We start from the raw sequence: 24812 nt of genomic DNA, 5'->3' as shown, positions 1-24812 counted from the left end.
CCAGATCCGCCCCTGAAACGCCTGCCCTCTGCGTGAAGAGATAATTATTTGGCTTGTACTTTACAGTGGATAAAAGCATCTTTTCACTCAGTTGGTCACATTATCTTACGTAAAAAGCCTGCCCTCTGCGTGAAGAGAGAATTATTTGGCTAGCACTTTTACACTGATGAACATCCTTTTGCTCAGTTGGACACATACCTAAGATGAAACGCCTGCCCTCTGCGTGAAGAGATAATTATTTGGCTAGCACTTTTACACTGATGAACATCCTTTTGCTCAGTTGGACACATACCAAACATGAACAGCTTGCTCTCTGCGCGGAGATGAAAATGTCAGTTGAATTTATTTCGTGAATGGCTCCTGTATCAATCCACAAAATACATTCAGTAAAAAAAAATTAAAACAAGTCGCGTAAGGCGAAAATACAATATTTAGTCAAGTAGCTGTCGAACTCACAGAATGAAACTGAACGCAACGCAACGCAGCAAGACCGTATACTCGTAGCATCGTCACTCCACCGCCCGTGGCAAAGGCAGTGCCTGTGGAATTGACAAGAAGAGCGGGATATTCGTTGCGCTGAGAAGGATAGCACGCTTTTCTGTACCTCTCTTCGTTTTAACTTTCTGAGCGTGTTTTTAATCCAAACATATCATATCTATATGTTTTTGGAATCAGGAACCGACAAGGAATAAGATGAAAGTGTTTTTAAAACGATTTCGAAAAAAATAATTTTATAATAATTTTTATATATTTAATTTTCAGAGCTTGTTTTTAATCCGAATATAACATATTTATATGTTTTTGTAATCAGCAAATGATGGAGAATAAGATAAACGTAAATTTGGATCGTTTTATAAATTTTTATTTTTTTTTACAATTTTCAGATTTTTAATGACCAAAGTCATTAATTAATTTTTAAGCCACCAAGCTGAAATGCAATACCGAACCCCGGGCTTCGTCGAAGATTACTTGACCAAAATTTCAACCAATTTGGTTGAAAAATGAGGGCGTGACAGTGCCGCCTCAACTTTCACGAAAAGCCGGATATGACGTCATCAAAGACATTTATCAAAAAAATGAAAAAAACGTTCGGGGATTTCATACCCAGGAACTCTCATGTCAAATTTCATAAAGATCGGTCCAGTAGTTTAGTCTGAATCGCTCTACACACACACACACACACACACACGCACAGACAGACAGACAGACACACATACACCATACCCTCGTTTCGATTCCCCCTCGATGTTAAAATATTTAGTCAAAACTTGACTAAATATAAAAAGACTAAAAGTCCTACTGTGCGCTGGAAGCACTGAGCCTGAGGGTGTAGAGTTTTGGTATGTGTCCAAGTGGAATATGCCTTTAACATGGTGATCGTTTACGCGAGCAGTTAGGCACCTTTAAATTGAGAGGGGGTGGAGAAGTGTTAAGCAGATAATTGGCTGGGGTGAGGGTGAGAGGGATGTTGTTTTGTGGAGCTCAATGTTAAACCACAAAAAAAGGCTATTAAGAGTTCCATGTATGCTTTAAAATCAGGCGTTGTTAAATGTAGGAGTATATGTGATCAAATCATCGTAGTCAGATAGACATCGCCGGAGAACTTCTGTCTGTGTGGGTGAGTGGTGTTGACGTTAGCGGCCTGTCTGTTTCGGATTTTGGTTTGTTTTGGTTCGGTTTCTATGATGTCAGTTTATTGTTTTCACGAATGCAAACGACTAATTTTGTGAACGCACGCACTCACACACGCACGTACGCACGCACACTCACTAACACTAAAAATTACACACACACACACACGCACGCACGCACGCACGCGCCCGAACACACACACACACACTCTCTCTCTCTCTCTCTCTCTCTCTCTCTCTCTCTCTCTCACTCTCTCTCTCTCTCTCACATTACTTACTGCGTGCTACATCAGAACTTAAGCAATCTAAGCAAAATCAAAATTCTGTTACCGCAGATGGTTTCGTGATCTAGCGAAACATAGAAAACGCATTAGGGAATGGAGAAAGTGTTGTGAATCCAATTTGCCTGGTGTCGGAGACTGTGTGTGCAGACTTTTACACTCCCGCCCACACACCGTTTGTCTGTCAAACAGACGCCCTGCATTAGAACGAATGGCATCGGGGTCGGTTGGTTTATTGATCTTCTATAACACGGGAACGGTGCTTGACTATTTGATTTTGCTCCTTGTTTTTGTTCTTCTTTTGTTCTGTGTTCTTCTTTTGTTCTGTGGGTGTACAGTGTTCGGCCCTGTTGATTTGGCCGGAATAGATTTTTTTTTTTAGCTCTCTTTTGTTTTGTGTCTGTCTCGCTCTTTGGCTCTGTCTTTCTCTGGTTCTGTCCCTCTCTCTCTGTCTGTCTGGCTCTCTCCCCCATCTCTCTCTCTCTCTCTCTCTCTCTCTCTCTCTCTCTCTCTCTCTGCCCCCCGCTCCCTCCCTCCATCTCTCTCTCTCTCTCTCTCTCTCTCTCTCTCTGCCCCCCCCCCTCTCTCTCTGCCCCCTCTCTCTCTCTCTCTCTCTCTCTCTCTCTCTCTCTCTCTCCAGTCTGTGACACACATTCTTACAAAATGCTTACGAAAAGGCGAGTTTTGTTGGACAGGAACTGTGCACGGTTGTCAAGTGCACTGTGTGGTGTTTTGATTGTATTTGCACTGAGAGACATTGGTCCTGATTACCCCAAGGCTTTGTTCGTACTTTGGTGTGATGTATATATATATATCGCCAATCGAATCGCCAAATAGGTTGAAGTTCGTGAGGGAAAAACCAACAATCAACACACACACCCCACCCCAGTTCCCCCACCCACCCACCCACCTGAGTTTAAAGTCTGGTTCACTGCGAGAGAGAGCGAGAGTTGAGAGAGAGAGAGAGAGAGAGAGAGAGAGCAACAGAGACAGACACAGACGGACAGACAGACAGACATGTAATGAGTAAATGTAGTACAGAGTAGAAGGTCTGGCATTGTCAATAACGTGTGAAACGAAACAGCTCCAACAAACAAACTTGTTCTGTTTTGTTCTGTCTTCGAGCGTCTTCGTCTTGCACCGAGTTGGTTGCCAGCTAGGCCCTCCTGGGGACGATACAGAACTGCTGACATTTGCGATGCAAGGCGAAGACAAAGGATGACCTTTTATGCACCACAAGTTGCTTTTGTTCCTTAAAATGACCTTGAACAACAGACGGGACTGTTCAATTCGTTTGTAAATGTTGTGAAATGCTGTGATGGTATTTAAGTGTCCTTGGTGTTGAAACTCTAAAGGAGGTGGTGTTAGTGAGTGCGAGAAGCTTTGGGGACAAATGTGTGGAAACAGGCAGTTGAGATAGAGAGGTGTTTGTTATTTAGATTGGAGAATGTGTGTGTGTGTGTGTGTGTGTGTGTGTGTGTGTATGTGTGTATGTGTGTGTGTGCGTGTGTATGTATGCATGTATACATGTATGTGTGTATACATGTATGTATGTATGCATGTATGTATGTGTGTGTGCGTGCAAGAGAGAGAGAGAGAGAGAGAGAGAGAGAGAGATTAGTGTATGGAGAGCGATGATGGACCATTTTAGATGAATTTGCACAAGAGAGTTCGGAACGACATCAAAAGGGTTTGGGCAAATTAATATCTTTTCCATACACACCGCCTTAGGGCCTATTCAGTGGCGGATTTAGGGGGGGGGGGCAAAGGGGGCCCGGGCCCCCCCTTCAGGGAAAAAAAGAAGAAGAAAAAGAGAGGGAAATGATTAAATGACAGTTTCTGAGCTCAGGTGGCCCTAGATTACAACATTTTGCTTCCTTGAACAAAAAATTTCCGGGGGAGGGGCATGCCCCCGGACACCCACCCCTAGTTTCACTTGTCATTTTCTTACTTCGAGCATGCCCGATGTCAAGTTCATTTTATCTTGAGTTTCATGCACCCAGGATGTCTTTCAGTGTTAGCCGAGGTAATTGCTCAGATTGTCAGTTTGACACACTCAGCAAGTCTCCTGGCCAGCTTTATTTCTCTCATCAGTTTGACACACTCAGCAAGTCTCCTGGCCAGCTTTATTTCTCTCATCAGTTTGACACACTCAGCAAGTCTCCTGGCCAGCTTTATTTCTCTCATCAGTTTGACACACTCAGCAAGTCTCCTGGCCAGCTTTATTTCTCTCATCAGTTTGACACACTCAGCAAGTCTCCTGGCCAGCTTTATTTCTCTCATCAGTTTGACACACTCAGCAAGTCTCCTGGCCAGCTTTATTTCTCTCATCAGTTTGACACACTCAGCAAGTCTCCTGACCAGGTTTATTTCTCTCATCAGTTTCACACTTTCAGCAAGTCTCCTGGCCAGCTTTATTTCTCTCATCAGTTTGACACACTCAGCAAGTCTCCTGGCCAGCTTTATTTCTCTCATCAGTTTGACACACTCAGCAAGTGTCCTGGCCAGGTTTATTTCTCTCATCAGTTTGACACACTCAGCAAGTCTCCTGGTCAGCTTTATTTCTCTCATCAGTTTGACACACTCAGCAAGTCTCCTGGCCAGCTTTATTTCTCTCATCAGTTTGACACACTCAGCAAGTCTCCTGGCCAGCTTTATTTCTCTCATCAGTTTGACACACTCAGCAAGTCTCCTGGCCAGCTTTATTTCTCTCATCAGTTTGACACACTCAGCAAGTCTCCTGACCAGGTTTATTTCTCTCATCAGTTTCACACTTTCAGCATTTCTTTGTGTCAAGTTAATAATCTCCTATCAGCTTCACATGCCTGTAGCCAGGTTTAAGTTCTCTTGTCGGCTTCACACTAAACATATCTTATTACCAGGCTAATTTTTCTCATGGATTTAACAATAAGCAACATATTTTCCGGCCAAGCTAGTTTCTCTTTTCAGTTTGGCACACCAAGCGATATCTCACAGACAAGTTCAATTATTTCTTCTACTTTTTTCACACACTCAGCATGTCTTACCTTCTCTTTTGTCCAATATTTCGGTCAGTGTCTTCACAGACCCCTTGCCCACCCTATCCCCCCCCCCCTCCTCCCCCCCCCCCTCCTCCTCCCCCCCCCCCCCCCAGTTTCTGCCCATTGACTCCCACCCCACCACCTCCTTCTCTCCCACCCCTTTAGTCATACATACGATCCGGATCACATCTCTATTGCACAGTACGCGTGACCTAGGTAGGCAATTAATGAAGTATTAATAAATGTCCACCCACCATCCGCCTTTGTATTGATCTCGGGTCTGTGTGTTACACAGCTGTGCTAATTGTGTGTGTAGGGAATGTGTTGTCTGTCATCTCTGTGGTAAACTAGTTCATCCTAAACCACTAAGACATGGGCAGTTAGGATGGAGATTTAGGTAGATGTGTGTATACATGTGTAGATTTAAAGCCTCATATGTGACCCTCCACCACGAAATGAGTCGCATGTCACCTCGCGCGGTTCTGCGCTAGGCTTAATATAAGCCCGGGGAGTGTCTGGTAACAGTGTGTGGGTCACCTTAGTCACATGCTTATAACTCAAAGAGTTTTTGCTCTTTTCTAAAACGGTTTTCACCACTGAATAGAGCATAAAAATATCGTTATGAAAATGTAAAAATATAAAAATCATGCAAAGGTGACATGCGACTCATTACGTGGTGGAGGGTCACATATTAGTTGGGTGAAGTTGACTTCGCAAAGTCTACTTCAAGAAGCTCACATCACGAAGCTTTGGCAGTGAATTTTTGGCAAAAAGACTTTGTGAAGTTAACCTTGGGCTCAATTTGTCAACTAAGCGGATCTTTTTGCTGACTGAGAGGTTTTGAAGGTTGTGTGTGTGTCTGTGTCTGTGCGTGCGTGTGTGTACATGTGTGTCTGCATCCATGTGTGAATGCATATATGCATACTGGCCTAAGATGGAACAAAATCAATATTTGCACTTATGAACAGATTTCAGAGTATGTATCTTACTGATCACACACATGCTTACATGCATTAACATACCAGTGTACTAACAATAACAAAGATGTCGAAGCTTGGGATGTTGATATTTATTGCTTGCCCAGAAACACCTGCTACAAGCACACAAACAAACGCACTTACATATCACAAGTTTGCAAGCACACTTTCGTAGGTATGCAGACACATCACATTTGATGAAAAACCAGAGAGCATGCACTTAGAATACAGATTTACGCATAGAGGAGACTTGCAGTTAGCTTTATGCATGACTGACTTTCCCGTTCATTGACAGGCCATCACATCTGTGTACATATCTTTTTGTGTCGGGTACACACATACCTTGTAGCTCATTTATGATAGAAGGAAATCAATACTTGCACTAATGGAAGGGTTATAGAGTAACTTATTGATAACCTGTGGCTGACTTGTCTTGTCTGTCTCCGCCCCACCCCACAACCCCCCCCCCCCCCCACCACCACCACCGCCACCACCACCAGTTTTTTCTCTGATCTGGTCTCTCTCTGTCACCATCTGTCGGTCTCTGCCTGCCTACCTGTCGGTTCTCCTCTCTGTCTCTCTCTGTCTCTCTCTCTCTCTGTCTCTCTCTGTCTCTCTGTCTCTGTCTCTCTCTCTCTCTCTCTCTCTCTCTCTCTCTCTCTCTCTCTCTCTCTCTCTCTCTCTCTCTCACCATTCTTTCTCTGTAAGCGAACTGTTAATAATAAAGCCCATTTCCTCTGTGTAGACTGTGTTTGAGATGATTGACATTCACTCCTAGGGCATGACACAGCTTCTCAACGAATGCTTATGACAATAAAGATATTTACATGGCGTTAATCCTACTTTAGTCCTGAGCGCCTTGCAGGTGTGTAAACAAGAAAATTGGTTGATTAAAATCAACATGGCCGAAGGGCGGGGATGTAGCTCAGTCGGTAGCGCGCTGGATTTGTATCCAGTTGGCCGCTGTCAGCGTGAGTTCGTCCCCACGTTCGGCGAGAGATTTATTTCTCAGAGTCAACTTTGTGTGCAGACTCTCCTCTGTGTCCGCGAACACCCCCGTGTGTACACGCAAGCACAAGACCAAGTGCGCACGAAAAAGATCCTGTAATCCATGTCAGAGTTCGGTGGGTTATAGAAACATGAAAATACCCAGCATGCTTCCTCCGAAAGCGGCGTACTATGGCTGCCTAAATGGCAGGGTAAAAACGGTCATACACTTAAAAGCTGTGGGAGTTTCACCCCATGAACGAACAAACAAACAAACATAGCCGAAGCAATGTTTTCATAAAAGAAGCGGTATTGTACGGGCACATGTTGAATATGGGTTACAGGTATTGCAGAGTATTTGAAAATTCGTAGGCATAAAAACATGCAAAGAAGAGTGATAGGTCCCTGTTGTGAATATAGTAAAGTGGATAAATTGATTACTTATGTTTCACACTAGTTTTGCTGTTACAGCAGTCCCTCTCATGAACGAGTCCCCCCCCCCCCCCCCCCTATATCACCCACACTCAGGCACACTGACGGACTGAGTGAGTCTTTGCTACTGGTGAACGAGCTCTACTTGTCCTAAAACAATAAAGTCAAACTACTACAACTTATAACTGAAAGAAAAAAAACTGTCCTGTGAAAATGACGTTAAATCAACGGTGTCAGAAAAAGAGAGATAGAAGAAATCCTCAAATTCCTGAGGATACAGGCACCCCATGAAAGCAGACACGAACACACTCACAGAGGCACACATGGTTGTGCAGATACTTTGCAAAAATATCAATTGAAAACCTACATGTGTGTTAATAAAGAGGGTAGGAAGATATTGTTTAATAAAGTGGCCAACGTAACCCACTGCACAATGTAATAGGTCCACAGGCAGGCAGGAAAGGATAGGGTTATTGTTTAACACTTTCTACCCCACCTATGTTGACCAAGTTTTTTTTTTAGCTGAGACCAGCTGTGCTGCGGCAGGTCACTCTGAATAGTATTATCTGTGTAGTAACTGTGTATCAACACGCTGGAATGCAGGTGTTAGATCGACGTTACAGGAAGCGACTGAAGCTAACAGTCTGAGCGGATATATCCGTACCTGGTCAGATGGAGCCATATGAGTGGGTAGGGATATATCCGTACCTGGGAGACAATGACTTAAGAAAGTGTCGATTTCAACTCACTGCACCAATTATCAGGACGGAAGCAAGTTGGTCAGAAAATGATGGAAGGGGGAAGGCCAGGGGAGGGGAATATTATTTTATAATCTGGCTAACTGACGTGAAACTAATGTGATGCTATTTTTGTCTGCTGCAGGTACAATACACGAGCCAAGGCGGCTAGCAATGTGGAATACCCGGCCTACGGAGTTACTGGTCCTACCAAGGATCGCCTCCCTTCCCCCGGGGATCGCAAGCTGGCCCAGAGCGCTCAGATGTACCATTACCAGCATCAAAAGCAGCAAATGATTGCCATGGAAAAGTGAGTTTTGCATTGCCATTGCTTACAAGAAGCTTGGGAGAAAAGGGATTTGTGGTTACCTCGGAGAGAAAGAGGGAGAGAGAGTATTTTGTTAAGTTAACATCAGCCACCTTTTCATGGACTGGTGACCAATAGGCAACAGATTAAATAAGTCTTTTTTTATATATTAACATGGGTGGGACTGAAAAATGTCATGAATCCCGAACCTCAACCGAACCACACACAAAAAAAGAGAGAGAGAAAAAAAGGCCATAATCGAATCAGGATTTCCGGCATATACAGGAAGAATCCCACCCATGTATTAATGCTGTGTAATGTTCCCAGACTCAGAGGACAATAGGTTACTTGGACCTGTATATGTTTAGGTCCAAATGTCCTGAATAGGACTTTCTACATGTCAAAACTATTCGCCAGGGTCAGAACAATGCGTCAGATCAAAAAAGTATGCATCGATGACCAAAGACTGAGGCCTGGGACAAACACTGTCAATGGTAATGTGCAAAGAATTTGCTCTCACAAGAAATTTCGGTCATGCCGTCATTTGAGTGAAATTACTATGTCCAACTTGAATATATTCAAGGATGCAGGCACAAAAATATACATTACTGCTTACATATTTTTTAACAGGTGAATCAATGCTATGCACATGATAAAAAATAGGGTTGTCGTTTGGCGTCAACAGTTTAAACTTATTTCAATTTACCCAAAACTTTGCTGTAGTTTTGGGCAACATTGCTGACATTTTTAATGGTGGGGGAATTAAGTTGACCTCAGAGACTCACTAAAAAGAAAAATGTTCAAAAATTGCCAAAGCTTTTGTGGTCATAATTGCGTCAAATTTGCGGAAGAAAATAACTCCTAGCACCAACCCTGATAACTCTTTAAGTCTACACAGCTTCAACATGTACATCCCGAGATGTTTATGATGTTAAAACGAGTACAGTGGAACCCTATTTTAAGACTCCTCCCCCCTCCCCCCTCACCCCGTTTAAGACTTGCCAACTTTTAAGTTAACTTCGGGTTTCCGTTTTTTTTCTTTTTCTTTTTCTGTACTTAATCTCTGTAAATTTACCTTTGTTTTGATACTCCCTCCCTTTAAAGACCTAATTTTTGGATGTCTTAAAATGGAGCGTACCACTGTGCTACGTACATATTTTTTAAGCGCTGCAGTATGTGCACTAGTAGATGTTGATGGTGTGAAAAGAAAGTAACGTGTGACTCTTACTGTGGGACAGGGCTAACGGGGACATGAAGCATGACGCTTCGGACGACGAGTCAGAAGAGGATAACGTGGAGGGAGATTACACTGTCTATGAGTGTCCTGGGCTTGCTCCCGTAAGTGTGTGTGTGTGCGTGTGTGTGTGTGCGTGTGTGTGTGTGTGTGTTCGTGTGTGTGTGTGTGTGTGCATGTGTGTGTGTGTGTGTTCGTGTGTGTGTGTGTGATGAAGTGGAGATTACACTGTCTATGAGTGTCCTGGGCTTGCTCCCGTAAGTGTGTGTGTGTGCGTGTGTGTGTGTGCGTGTGTGTGTGTGTGCGTGTGTGTGTGTGTGTTCGTGTGTGTGTGTGTGATGAAGTGGAGATTACACTGTCTATGAGTGTCCTGGGCTTGCTCCCGTAAGTGTGTGTGTGTGCGTGTGTGTGCGTGTGTGTGTGTGTGTGTGTGTGTGTTCGTGTGTGTGTGTGTGATGAAGTGGAGATTACACTGTCTATGAGTGTCCTGGGCTTGCTCCCGTAAGTGTGTGTGTGTGTGTGTGTGTGTGTTCGTGTGTGTGTGTGTGATGAAGTGGAGATTACACTGTCTATGAGTGTCCTGGGCTTGCTCCCATAAGTGTTTTGTGTGTGTTTGTGTGTGTGTGTGCATGCATGTTTGTGTGTGTGCATGTGCGTGTGTGTGTCTGTCTGTGTGTTTGTCTGTCTGTCTCTCTGTGTCCAGCTTTGTAGTGAAGTGGAGATTACACTGTCTATGAGTGTCCTGGGCTTTTGTGGGGGTGTGTGCGCGTGAGTGTGTGCGTGTGTGTTTGCCTGTGTGTGTGTGTTTGTGTTTGCCTGTGTGGATATTTCACTGTCTAAGAGTGCTGGCCTTGCCGAGGCTATTGCTCACGGTGTCTTGTGCGAAGGGACACAACTGCACATCTGTCTTGTTTATTTCTATACATTTATGTCCCTTCTTTCATTTTGCATTTGCTGAATTTTACAGGCAGTTCTAGCATACAAGAGCTCCTCTGTTACAAATATTGTTCCTGGTTTATGAAAATATCAATGTATCCATGTGAAATTTGACATAGCAGATTTTTTCCCCATTTGTTCATTGATTGATTATTTAAAATTGTATATGATTATTACATGTGAAATTAAACAGATTTCTCCCACCTTTGATCATTCATTCATTCATTCATTCATTCATTCATTCATTCATTCATTCATTCATTCATCATTCATTCATTCATTCATTCATTCATTCATTCATTCATTCTTCATTCATTCATCTGTTCACTTCAGTCATTAGGTCAGTTTTGGTCAGTTTGTTTCGTGTGTCTTGAAAAAGGTACGCCTCATGTGTCAGCAAAGCACAATGATTGAATTAAAATGTGACCCAACTGTTCTGTCGACAGACAGGGGAAATGGAGGTGAAGAATCCTCTTTTCCGCGGGGACGATACACCGTCAACACCGGCCAACGACGACAGTCAGGATCAACCGGGTGACCACTAGACAACAGTGTTAACGTCAACCTCAACCGTCACCCTCACCCGCATCTTCGCCTCGCACAGTCATCAAGTGGAGGCCTTTCAACTTCGCGACAGTCGACAGTCGTCTCCCCCTGTTTTCGTTGATTTAACGTCTACCCCTATTTTGTTTCGTTTGTCAATGTGGTGTCGCTGCCACCGCGTCCCCCCTCCCTTGTGTCGATTTCCCACCCCCACTTTTTGTTTTTGTTTTTTTGTCTTGTGCAATTATTGTGCATTTTGTGACTGTGATTCATTGGTCCGGTAATGTTATCGTTCTCATAATATCCTGCAAAGTGGAAAAAAGTATACATTTATAATAATAACTGTACCTTGTTCATTGGGCAGTTGGGTTTCACCTCGTTTTTGATTTTCCATTCTCATTTATCAGTATGTTTTTTGAGTTACTGCTCTTAATGGTTATGATTTGTTGATGCCTATTTTCTGGTATGTGATTTGTTTTACATGACAGCTGAAGGGCGATTTCTAACCAAATTCAGCTTTTAAAGGGATTTAAACAAATATTTGTTGCTGATGAAATGAATATCTGTTGAAAAAAATATCCGTTGTTATGATTAAGTATAATCAGAGATGTAATATATTACTTCGTAAATCAATTGAAGATATTTAGTGAAGAATAAGCACTGTGGAAAAAAATATAAGATATCGATTTACTTTTTTTACTTTTTTTAAATGTTGAGCTGCTCTGCTGTTTCTAAGAAGGGGGTTTGAGAATGAGAACCGTTATGTTCCTGATTCAGATCACATGAAGAGAGTTTTTGTCGTTAAAAACATAGAAGCTTGGTGTGTCCATGATTTTGAGGCTATGAAATATGCTGATGAGGTCTGGTGGGTGAAATGTAAGGACTGAAAATAGTGCAGTGCAGAAATAGAGAGACTTACAGACAAAAGCAATAACAATGATAAACAGATAAAGCAGGAGAAGAAGAAGAAAAAAAAATATTTGACATGAGACTTTATTGACAGGTTTTCTCCCAAACAAGATCATTCGCTTCAATGTCCTAGTGAAATACGCTGGCTCCATGGAGGTAGCTCCACAAATCAAGTCTGCTGGTTACCAATGGTGGCAGAAATGCAGACTTCTCTCTCTCTCTTTTTCTCTTTACCAGGTGTCGCAGACTGAACATGCGTGCAGTCTTGAATGCTTGTAATTTTTGTCGTACCTGCATGGCGGGGGTGACGCAGTTGTTCCCCATGTCGCAGCAGCTCTATAGAGGTTGTCTCCCTTGAGTTATTTACAGCTCGTTTCGCCCAGTGGCCGAGACACCTGTAAGATTTTCAACAGCTGTCTGCGACAAGGTCTGACTTCTGTGTTTTCCTGTCATGCAACATAGCAGATTTTTGAAGGGTTATTAATTTAGCCCAAACTCACCCGTGCTCTTTGGCACTCGGTTGCAACCTACTTTCATCTCAGCCTTGCTGATTAGAACGGTTGCAGAACGAATGTCAAAGTGTCCAGCAATGGAGGAGATGAGGTTTACTCAGTACGAACATTTGAAATTCAAACTACTCAGCATGCTTCAAGTTGCTATTGTTTGATGTTTAATGCGTGGCAGTCTGCGACTGGTTTCATGGTTGTGCATTCATGGTGTGCATTTCTGTCACCATTGGAGTTGGCAGTCAACATTTTAAGATAGTCTTCAGTGATTTTGCTGAAAGCTTAAACGAGCCAATGTTATTACTTTTGCGCAACGCTTACTCAAGTTTGGGGTAAAAGTGGCGCCAGGAAAATGATAGTATCATTCCAGCTTAAAGGCATATGTACGCGCTCCCGTGTTTACAAAGTGTAGTTTGCCCACAATCGATGTCAAATGCATCATAAGGCCATATAATGACGATATGTCGCAATGCGCGGACCATATACATGCATTACAGCTTGTTCTAGCCTCTGAAAAAGTGAGGATGTCAACAAAGACGCGGAGTTATTTCCCTTGCGTCAACGTTCCCTCTGTTGGCAAATCTATAAATAGGACGATCTAGATCAAAATAAAAATTCAAATATCTCAACATTTAAGGGGTCCTAGACCACAATATTTTGCAGGGAACTTAATTTAGCATGTCTCCAGCTGTTGGTAAAGCAATTAGCGTGTATATTCATCGAGTTAATATGCCTTTAATATACCAAGAAATTATACTCACATTCCACTTTGATCTCCAGTGGATGTTCATCCAAACGCACTTTTGATTTTTAGAGAAATGTATTGGATCTCAAGCGCATTGTTGTACGAAGTAAAGAATTGAATTAGGCAGAGGTTTGTCTCACGTCAGTGACATTTTTATCTAAATCATGAACTTAATTTGCAATATTTTAAGGCGCGTGCAATTGATTTGTGAACCGATAGTGGGGGAAAGGCACAATCAAGACCTGTAATATTTTGTTACATTTATACCGTCTGTGTGACTTTCTGTTGTGATTAGAACTTCTTCTTGTTTTGTCATTTGTAACAAGTTATTCTGTACTACAAATAAAGGTCAGCTATTTGCATAATGAAGCAAAACCTGGTACATGTACTTGCATTTGGAATGATAAGTCTCACAGCTAAATTTACAGCAACAGATTGATTGTATTAATATTATGTGTGTTCCTTTTGGGTTGTCATGAAACACTTTGTTTCATTCCACAGTTTTCATATCATGCGCCATTCCTCTATTGTGTTTCTTCTTTTCAGCATAATTATTCTTAATTGTAACATGCATTTATTTTTCAGGAATTTTTTTTCTCTCTCATTCTTTCATATTTATTGAGCGCGTGGTTGTGTCTTTGTTTTAAGGTAAATAACACTGAGGGACCACAATGGTGTGAAGTTATGTAACTTTTACGCATGATGCATTTATAAAGTCATAAAATCTATTTTTTGTCCAATATGAAAAAACAATTAAGGCACTTATTTGTCTTTGATGTGGTGGTGGTCCACTTTTACTGAATTGGTCTAACAAGGATATTTATGAAATTACTGTGTAAATAGTGTAGTATATGAATAATAATCATGGAAACGATCATTAGAATGGCAAACATTTTTAAAAAACGCCAAAATATTTGGCAGGCTCTCTGTTAATAGTTTGAGTTGGGAGAGGAAATTGCAACAATTTTCTCTCTACATAGTTGCATGAAATGTTTATCCCTGTGTACTAAAAGAAAAATTTGCTCACTCGAACATGAAATGGTTGTGGAAAGTAACCTTTATTTAAATAATACTAGGGCAGTTTGCTAATGTTGCTTCCAGGCTGTTGTAATTTTAGTTTCAATGTCGGAAAACTTTTTTAAGTAGGTAGAAGATTTCTGTGATGGAAAGAAAAAGAAAGAATAAGTTGTAAAAAACGCAAAGACTTCTGATAGGTAAACTTCTTTCCCGTTTCTGAACATCTCATGCTTCAGACACAGGAAGTGTAAGTTTGAACTTTTCAGTGCGCAAGTATGTTTTACCAATATGCTATCCTGTTCTGCTGTTTCTTGAAGTTCGACTTTTGAAAGACACTATAAGTTTTAGGAGTGTTGCGTTTCTTACAAGGATGACCGTGATTTTTTTGGTTTTTAATTTTTTTAGAAAGAAGGGCTGTTTAAGATTCAGCATTGCTCAGTATCAAAAATGAAAGCAGAACAGAGGATACAGCTGATATGTAAATAGTGTGCATTAAGTATGGTCACAAATACTGTACAACATGAAATATTTGTTTCTCTCTGGGGTCCTGTTTGTCGAGCACTCTGGTTTGGTCGGGGCTTGGTCTATGTAGATAGTTTTATGGCTCTAAAAGGACAAACAAAATCTGTAAAATTGTTCTGCACTCTGAAGAGATGCACAGACACTGGGGAACATCTCATACATGTACAAATATTCAGTCTGTTAAAAGTTCTTTCCTGGTGTATTTTAGGTGTTCGCTTATCTTAAAAGCAGCTTGAAAATTATGGGGAGGAAGAACATGGAATGGCTGTTTCGCTGGTTTCTTGGAAGATATGATTTAAACATCATCTCGTATCACATTCTTAAATTTATAATTTCTTGTGAGTGTGTTAATCTCAAGTATATATACTCTATATCTTCACTGATTTTGACTTCACAGTTTCAGTTTAGTGCGTAATAGACTTTGTTTTTGTACCGTGACCCCCTGTGTGTACCTTTGGAATAAAGATCTGTTAACTGTGTGTTTTACCACCCAAAAGCTCATTTCTGAATTTTTAAAACCTAAACTAAGTTTGACAGCATTTCAGAAGAAAATCATTTTGAAAACTGTCCAAGATCTGTTATTTTGCGAAGCAAGTCCTAAATTTGAGTGAACATCTGGTATCTGTTGCATCTGTTCTCTGTATCGTTATATTCAACAATAGCAAATAAACCTTCAGTAGTGCAGTCACACTTGTAGTTTTGAGTGGATTGTTTGGTCTGCAAGTTGTGTGCGAGTCTGTTTCAGAGAGAGAGACAGAGTTAAACTAATGATAACCATGTGTGCTGGAATTGATTGTGTCACCACAGATGAAAACTTTTTGTTTGTTTCAACCACACAGAAAATTAACTTTGGGAAGAAGACATTGTATTGGCAAAACACTTGTCTACCATCTTGCTGAACGTGTAGCTCGAAGAACTATTTCAGAAGAATTTTTACTCATGTGAGATCTTCAGACAAAACAAATGTTCCGCAGTCAGTGACAAGACACGAAGGCCAAAGCTGCATTAGCTTACACACACAACAACAAAACACACACACACACTCACACACAACAGGATTTCACACACAGCTATTGTTAGAAATCAAATCATGTTTGTGCACAGGAAAGGGAACAGTTCACTAAAGGTTTTCTTTTGATTTAATCACTCAAAGCAACATGCAGCAACAGCAAACACAACAGTAAATTATGTATCTTGCCTAGAAATTAAATCGGTCTATGTAAACCCCCGCAAAAAGGTCAAGCTTTTCAATCATTTTCACCCGTCTTACACTGTAATACACAAAACATGCAAACTAACATCATATAAGCAAGTACCCACAGGGTAATAACCACAGTACCAAGGAATGTACATGTACCTAAAATTTAGTGGTCTCAGCTTTGCCATTCTAACTGTTCAAATACCTCGTACAGAACTTATATGTGATCCGTTCTCACAAACGGGGGCCTAAGTCGCAGCGAGCCGTTCCGAGCTATCGGCTGGGAAAGGCAGTGAGGGCCTACTTGGGTGATTTTCATTTTTTTGCATTTCTGACCTCTTTATACCCTAATCTTTCATATTCCGAAATATTTTGTTGAGTTTTATTATTTAAATGTGTTAATTATGTCTTCAAAGACACAAATTCGCTCACAACACTATAATTAGGGAAAGAAATAATCGCGATTTTCTCAAAATGGCGTCCTTGAACATGGTCCGGTTGTAACTTACTTAACTTCCGCAATTTTTTTCACACAAACTTCTTTTTGGTATCAAATTAAAGCTTATTAAATGCAGTTTCCAGTGATATGCATAACTCCAAATATCCAAATTCCGACTGAGGCCCCCTTTTGTGAGAACGGGTCACATATTAGAAAATAAAGCATTATGCAAACTGGTACCCAACAGAAACACACAAAAAAGAAACAAACTCAAGCCTGTAAGACTTTCGTCTATCTTTCAATTGTAACAAAAATAGCAGTAACACTAAAATTAGAAGAAAAAATGGGGTAAATAAATGAATCCCTGATGCCTCATGTGATCACATAAATCAATACACATGCAAGTTAAATCTCCCTCAAATCACAGCCAAGAAAGATCGATCATACTTTCTCTCTCTTCACGCACCCACACACACACCAGCAGACAGACACACACATATCTCCTCTCTCTCTCTTAATACAAATGTACATGTCATTGTTCGTTACAAACCTGCGTAAATTGTCACACCGTAAAACGTTGCTTGATCAGTAGGTACTCCCTCCGATTCCTTCTGCAATACTCAACATCAACCATTCAAATTTCCCCCTGCTTCAATTTTTTTTTTCCAAATAAAGAACAGGACAATGAACCTTAACCTTCACCGTGCTTCGTGGGTCATGGACAACCCAAAGCCTCACAAAATCGTCTTTATCTCTGAAACTATTTGGAGTTTTTAATTGAGACTTCATGTATTAATCTCCAATCACCATACGACCATCCTATTGCCCAACTTTTGAAAGATTATCTTTGTAAACAAACAAATAAACGATGACGTAATTTGAACTACACAGTCCGGACGATGTGGGTCGTCCCACGACCCATATGGAATCAGGTAAGGAATTTTAAGTTGTTTATCCTTATTCGGATGGCGTGGATCATGTACGACCCATACTCTGCAAAGAGGCGGCAAAACGTTTATTCCTATTCGGATGGCGTGGGTCGTGTATGACCAATACTTTTTTTACGTTGAATCCTTCTTTGGACAGTATGGGTTGTACATGACCCACATCATCCGGACTGTGTAGTCCAAAGCTTGATCCGGTGAAGGTTAAAGAAAACAGCCAGATGTACTGAAAGCTTTTGACCAGCAGAACATACAGGCAGAAAGAGTTCTAACAACTACAAAACTAAACAAAGTACAAAAACAATTTCCGAAAAATGCTTGCATAATTCAACAAAAATTAAGTTCTAATGACAATGCTTGAATAATGTATTCAAGTATTAATCCACATTTTAGGACAGTTGAATCAATAAGGAAAAAAGAGAAGAGAACTGATCATTCGACAATGTAAACAAAACCATGATGGAAAGAATGACTGAAAGTAAATCAGTAAATGAAGGAAGGAAAGCGTATATGAATCAATCATTGAATCAATGAATGAATGAGTGAATGCCCAATGATTTAACAAGAACATAAATCAACTAGTCACACAGAAACAGAAATTTGCCCAAATTGAACAACTACAACCCATGACATTAATTTAATCATGGTTTCAAATCTGCCTGGCTAACACCGAGCATTATCTTTCAACTATAGTCATTAAAATTAGATGAAGCTACAGAGCAGGCAGTGTAAAAGACAGTAATTCTTCAATCTTCCTATTTCAGGCCACATAAATAATGAAATGATATCTCTGAAAATATTCAATTAGCAACTAGTAAATAAATAAATAAATTTGACGAATATTTGAATCAATCTTACTCCCACGCTGGAAAATATCAACAAATAAACAAACAAAAAATAACCAACTATAAGTGCCGTAGCCAAACACAAAGCATCCATTAACTCTATGCATGGTATCTGTTATGTGACATTGTATTGCACTTAACATAGCCTGTGTTAGAAAAACTACATTATCCATCTGTTCTTCAAATAAACACTCTGAAACCTAATGGGAACGTGTGAGTATGCAGAGAGGGGTTCCATCACTTGGTCTGTGCTGGAGAGGGTGGGTCAAGCATGGTCTTGCGGCGTGCCGATTCCTTGGACACATTGTTCTGCAGTTTGTGAAGGCGTTCCTGTGGGTACACAAAGAAAAGTGGGTTACACACATTCATTGTATACTTTATGCTTTATCAGGTCTGCCTTGTTGATTATACAGCAGTTTTGTTCTGAGTATTACATGAGGCAAAACAATTGTTAGACACACGCACATGCGCACACACACACACACACATAGAGGTACAAACATTTTTTTCCTTTCATTCTTACATACAGATGCACATTCATACATACCTGTACGTGCACATACACACATGCGCACACATACACATGCATACATGAAGACACACCTGTGCATGCACACACATACACATGTACGCACACTCACACAATCAAATTTGATGTAAAGTTCAATAAACAAATCTGTACCTGTACGTTCTGCAGAATGCTGTTGACAAGCATGACTCTCCGTCGAGAGTTGTTCAACTTTTTAACATAAGGTTCTAGCTCCACCGGTACAGCCTCACTCTCTGCTATCTTCTTCAGGTCTAAGAAAACAAACAGGAGTCAACCACCAATATTAGCTCATTGTACATGTATGTGTTATGGGTGTAAGAATTATAACCTATACTCATTCACTGTAACAAATGCAAATTCTGTTATGCAGGATGCGCTCAACATTATACCCTTTTCGTTTGAACAAATACTCATCAGAGATCCGGATTTGTTGAGGCAATGATCGCTGGCCCGTAGTGATGGCTCACAACGTGCGTGCATTGATTGAGGTAAAACACGTTTGGCTTGAGGGCAAATGAGTTTAGGAAAACACATGTGCTTAGCAAACAACGTCAGTGCATGATGAGCAAGCAATCAGTGGTGAAACATGGCTCCAATCTCCATAGTTTTGAAAGAAAAGGGTAACATATTGAGTGCACACTGCATAACATACACATCAGAGTTAGCTGTTCGTCCTGATGGCAGGTTAAAGTCGATCAGCAGCGTGGTACTTGAAAACGTCTATTGACAAATATGAATCCTGTTCTGAAGCGTGGGTCGCCCCAATATCACATGCCCTAATATGCTCTGCTGGTAGGGTGTACATAATCTATAACATTTTCATTATACATGACACCAACCCTCCCCCCCCCCCCCCCCCAAAAAAAAAAAAAAGTATTTTGGGATGTTTATACAGAAGAAATGCATGCTTCCACCCTTGAAAAATCAAACCTTTATTTGCAATCACATCATCAAATTTATTTTATTTTATTTACGAGGATTTATATCGCGCACGTATCTCACCACACAAGGCGACTCAAGGCGCATATTACCTGTTAATGCCGTGTGAGATGGAATTTTTTACACAATATATCACGCATTCACATTGGCCAGTAGATCAACAGCCTATAGGCGCTGCATCCACCTTTCACGGCCTATTATTCCAGGTCACACGGGTATTTTGGTGGTCATTTTTATCTACGCCTATACAATTTTGCCAGGAAAGACCCTTTTGTCAATCGTGGGATCTTTAACGTGCATACCCCAATGTAGTGTACACGAAGGGACCTCGGTTTATCGTCTCATCCGAAAGACTAGCACTTGAACCCACCACCTAGGTTAGGAAAGGGGGGAGAAAATTGCTAACGCCCTGACCCAGGGTCGAACTCGCAACCTCTCGCTTCCGAGTGCAAGTGCGTTACCACTCGGCCACCAAGTCCATCCAGCCCTTTTCTCTTGAGCATTCATTAATTGTATTGCAACTTATACTTACCGTCGCATAGACTGTCAATTTGTTGTCTCAGTTCAATCTGACTCTCTCTGAAATGAACAAAAATTATGCCACCCCGTGAATCATTCATAACTGAAATATCGCCATATCCATAAAGCCGAGACTATGGACCCTCAACCAAAAAAGAACAAGAAATGACGGTTATGGTTTTTTAAGCATTGTAAATTCAGGGATGTTTTTCTGCTGCAATCTAACATTCCAAGGGCAAGGCTCTGATTTTGCACTGCAGCATTTGCAAAATCGTTGAAAGTAATCATTCAAGTTGGGAAATGAACGGAAGCGTTCTTTTACATGCATGGGTTTTAGAACTATAAGGAATGGTGGCGCAACCAGGAAGGGAGACAACTATGCTATTACATTAAATATATACCATTTTTTGCAAAGGGAGACAACCGTGGCCGCTATTTTCCTCAATCAGATGATCAAATAATTTAATCATGCTTCATTTTGGGGCTCAATCCGTTAATAAATTTCATAAGAATTAATAGCTGTGATGCGTGATACAAATTTTATATGAGTGACTTGTATAAATAAAAAAAAATTAAAAAAGAGTCAACAATGCCACTGAATTGTGAGCTACGAATTTACAAGGATAAAGTCTACAGTCTGTACTTAGGAGGGTAGTGTGAACAGTCAGTATGGAGTTTAGGTGGGATAAACAAGGCTAGCTGACCTATATCCGCATGTGTTCGACATTGCCAAAAGACTCAAAGAGAGATACATTGTGCACCAAAATATTTACTATTTAGCATAACAAAAATGCAACATGAATTTCACTGAAGAATGAACTTTGAAGGCTTCACAAAAAAAAAACAAGGAGATAGACGTTGTGCTATCTCAGGGCAGTGCTTCTAATGTGCAGCTATCGTAACACATCATAGTAAGGGCTTGTATTGTAGCTATAACGTTATCATCATCAACTTGATCAAGATCTATGTCACGAGACTGAAAGCATGGGCGTCACTCGGTATTCAAGGAAATGTCGTCTGTCAAACAGCACAAAAATACAGTACCTCACAGTTTTAACCCGATCATCTATTTCATCTACAGCAGGTTTCAGCAATTCGAAGACACCACTAGCAACTGCATCCCTGTTTTTTGTGTTCACGGGACCAGTTGTTCCGCGAGCAGACGGCAATGTTTTGACTTCCGCCATCTTAAAATCTGCAAGGGAGACAATGCAGGAGGTTTGGTGGCTGGTCGGTTACGGTGCCCCCACTTCCAGGCTCGAGAACCGACGAGTCGGTTACGGACCCACCAGGCGCGAGAACCGGCGAGTCGGTTACGGAGCACCCGCCGCTCTCGGCAAGCCAGAGAGCACTTGAGTCAATCGGTACCGTGCCGCATACCCCAATTGTGGTAGCCTACATACTATGACACCACGTCTTCGAAATCAGGCTCGTCCTCGTGAAAGTGAAGGTACACTCTAACAAGAAAGTAAGTATGAATGCTTGATATGAACGAAAGCTTGACTATCAATACTACAGTCTTTATTTAAATCATCGGTAACCGACGACAAAGATACAAAACGTGTCGCAATATAGCATAATGTGTAGTTTAGTTGTGTTTTTACATTTAGTCAAGTTTTGACTAAATGTTTTAACATAGAGGGAGAATCGAGACGAGGGTCGTGGTGTATGTGTGTGTGTGTGTGTGTGTGTGTGTGTGATTGAAATTTTGGCCAAGCAATCTTCGACGAAGGCCGGACTTCGGTATTGATCGGTATTGCATTTCAGCATGGAGGCTTACAAATTAATTAATGACTTTTGTCATTAAAAATCTGAACATTGTAATTAAAATTATTTTTTATAAAACGATACAAAATTACTTTTATTTTATTCTTCATCATGTTCTGATTCCAAAAACATATAAATATGTTATATTCGGATTAAAAACAAGCTCTGAAAATTAAAAATATAAAAATTATGATTAAAATTAAATTTCCGAAATCGTTTTAAAAACTATTTCATCTTATTCCTTGTCGGTTCCTGATTCAAAAAAGAATATAGATATGATATGTTTGGATTAAAAACACGCTCAGAAAGTTAAAACGAAGAGAGGTACAGAAAAGCGTGCTATGAAGCACAGCACAACCGCTATGACTGACAGTGACAGGCTCGTCACTTTCACTGCCTTTTGCACTAGCGGCGGACTACGTTCAGTTTCATTCTGTGAGTTCCACAGCTTGACTACATGTAGTACGCGACTGTTGTTTGTTTGTTTCTTCACCCATTTTTTGTTTTTTGTGTTTTTTTTTTCATACATAATGTGTGGCTGAAAAGTGGGGGCTCTGTATCCGACTTGTCGGTTCCCCAGCCCACTGCAGCCACTAGTTCACATATTTCAACGTGAGTCGTTTCCCCTGAACGTCGTCTGCTACTGCAACATGGCGGGGTTGCTTGCGGGTCGGCTTGCACTTGTTACAGGTGAATTTTGTTGTGTTGGCAGATAGATAAAACTTTGGTAATTGCATAGTAAACGCAAAGAAAACTAGCTAAAACTTTTTGTTAGCCATTGAACATGTGAAGAGATAGGAAGTATACCATACGGTATGTACAGGGTTTGGACATCGTTGTAGTTCAGCTAGTCCGTACGTACTAACGTAGTCGTGCAGTTTTTGCATCGGTGCTTGTGGGCTACAACTCTAATATTATGGAAAATAAAAATAAAAAATACAACACATTTGTCCGAAGGCTTTAATTTGTCAGATTTATTGCCTTTTGCTTTTAGTTTATAGACGAAAACTGTGCATACACTGAAAGTGAAACATCAACTGAACCTGAAAATGTCAAGGATCAAAGTTCAAGTAATGTAACTTGCTATTTATCAGCAGTAAAACACGTAACAGCTAGTCTCGCGTGTATTATTGAAGACAGACTTGTTTTTGTAAATCTGACTTGAGAGTGCTGTTTATACAAACGCAAAGAATGACAAATGAATAGAAATCATTTATTTGTTTTCAGCCAAATAGGTAATATATACCGTTTGTTTTGGGTATATATTATAACTCAACTTCTTGTTAAAGTTTAAAGTTATAAAACAAATGTGCCTCTCATGCTGACTTCTATAGTAGAAAGACCAGAGACAGAAAACTAACCTGCCTTAGACCACAAAAAAAAAAAAATAGGTGTGGTTACGGTAACATAGCCCCAAAAAATAGGGTAGAAAGGTAGGCAATCACTTTTTTTGTTAAAACTTTTTTTCTAATGTGTACAAATTAAACCTACTTGACAGGGAAATAAGTGTGCGACTCGAGCGCTTTCGCTTTCATTGCGTTTTCTGCACTTGTTTTCTTGTGTTTTTTTTGGTGTTTTTTTTTACAAATGTAATAAAAAGTTATAGGGTCGGCCCCTAAAAATAGGGTAGGTCGGGTTATCGTAACCACACCTATTTTTTTTTAGGCCTTATCAGAATGTAAGAGACTATATACTGCTGGAGTAATTTAACTTCCAGGGATATAATAAGAAACTGAACTTCTTTGACTTTGAGGAAATTCTCTGTGAACATAATAATGAAATATATCATACATACTCAAATTACAAAATTACCGAAAATATTAAATACATAATTATGTATGGGAGGGAGAGGGGTGGCTGGTAGCTCAGTTGATAAAGCACTTGACTTGTGAACCTCAGGTGATGGGTTCTTCTTCTTCTTCTTCTTCTTCTTCTTCTTCTTCTTCTTCTTCTTCTTCTTCTTCTGCGTTCGTGGGCTGAAACTCCCACGTACACTCGTGTTTTTTGCACGAGTGGAATTTTACGTGTATGACCGTTTTTTACCCCGCCATTTAGGCAGCCATACGCCGTTTTCGGAGGAAGCATGCTGGGTATTTTCGTGTTTCTATAACCCACCGAACTCTGACATGGATTACAGGATCTTTTTCGTGCGCACTTGGTCTTGTGCTTGCGTGTACACACGGGGGTGTTCGGACACCGAGGTGAGTCTGCACACAAAGTTGACTCTGAGAAATAAATCTCTTGCCGAACGTGGGGAACTCACGCTGACAGCGGCCAACTGGATACAAATCCAGCGCGCTACCGACTGAGCTACATCGACTGGGACGTACTGGCATGAGTCAACTTTATGAGACTCAGAGATGGTATCCCATATCCCACCCCTGTGTCGTAGATTTAATTGGCATGTAAAAGACCTCAGTCATGCAGATGGCTGATTAGGCCTAAAAAAAAATAGGTGTGGTTACGGTAACCCGACCTACCCTATTTTTAGGGGCCGACCCTATAACTTTTTATTACATTTGTCAAACAAACAAAAACCACACACACAAGTAAACGAGTGCAGAAAACGCAATGAAAGCGAAAGCGCCCGAGTCGCACACTTATTTCCCTGTCAAGTAGGTTTAATTTGTACGCATTAGAAAAAAAAGTAAAAAAAAAAAAAAGTGATTGCCTACCTTCCTACCCTATTTTTTTTGGCTATGTTACCGTAACCACACCTATTTTTTTTTTTGGCCTTACACATAAACACGCACACACCTGGGTAAAATGACAATTGTTGTTGCTAGTTTTTCACTGGGAGTGGGAGGAAGCGGCCTGAATTGCCCAG

At 40.8% G+C, this 24812-nt stretch overlaps 3 protein-coding genes across 3 annotated transcripts in view; 2 read left to right on the top strand and 1 right to left on the bottom strand.

Moving 5' to 3' along the window:
* The window catches only part of LOC138948942 (neural proliferation differentiation and control protein 1-like), a 51192-nt gene extending 35718 nt beyond the window's left edge, over nt 1-15474 (top strand). The window contains exons 5-7 of the mRNA XM_070320607.1: nt 8211-8375; nt 9611-9710; nt 10989-15474. Of these exons, the coding sequence (XP_070176708.1) occupies nt 8211-8375; nt 9611-9710; nt 10989-11087 (364 nt within the window). The 3' untranslated portion in view covers nt 11088-15474. The remainder of the gene's footprint in view (nt 1-8210; nt 8376-9610; nt 9711-10988) is intronic.
* Nucleotides 15475-15905: 431 nt separating this feature from the next.
* On the bottom strand, nt 15906-21437 carry LOC138948941 (SNARE-associated protein Snapin-like). The gene is made up of 4 exons (XM_070320606.1): nt 21263-21437; nt 20232-20278; nt 18893-19011; nt 15906-18540 (listed from the first exon to the last, which is right to left on the bottom strand). Exons 1-4 carry the CDS (start codon nt 21403-21405, stop codon nt 18448-18450), a joined length of 402 nt encoding a protein of 133 aa, XP_070176707.1. The 5' UTR covers nt 21406-21437; the 3' UTR covers nt 15906-18447.
* A 1124-nt stretch (nt 21438-22561) lies between these two features.
* The window catches only part of LOC138948939 ((3R)-3-hydroxyacyl-CoA dehydrogenase-like), a 32074-nt gene continuing 29823 nt past the window's right edge, over nt 22562-24812 (top strand). Inside the window, exon 1 of the mRNA XM_070320605.1 lies at nt 22562-22675. Within this exon, the coding sequence (XP_070176706.1) occupies nt 22636-22675 (40 nt within the window). The 5' untranslated portion in view covers nt 22562-22635. The remainder of the gene's footprint in view (nt 22676-24812) is intronic.

Source organism: Littorina saxatilis, linkage group LG15, assembly GCF_037325665.1.
Source record: "Littorina saxatilis isolate snail1 linkage group LG15, US_GU_Lsax_2.0, whole genome shotgun sequence".
Lineage (NCBI taxonomy): Eukaryota > Metazoa > Mollusca > Gastropoda > Littorinimorpha > Littorinidae > Littorina > Littorina saxatilis.
Note: the sequence above shows the minus strand (reverse complement) of the source record. Positions and strands in the feature narration are given on the sequence as shown.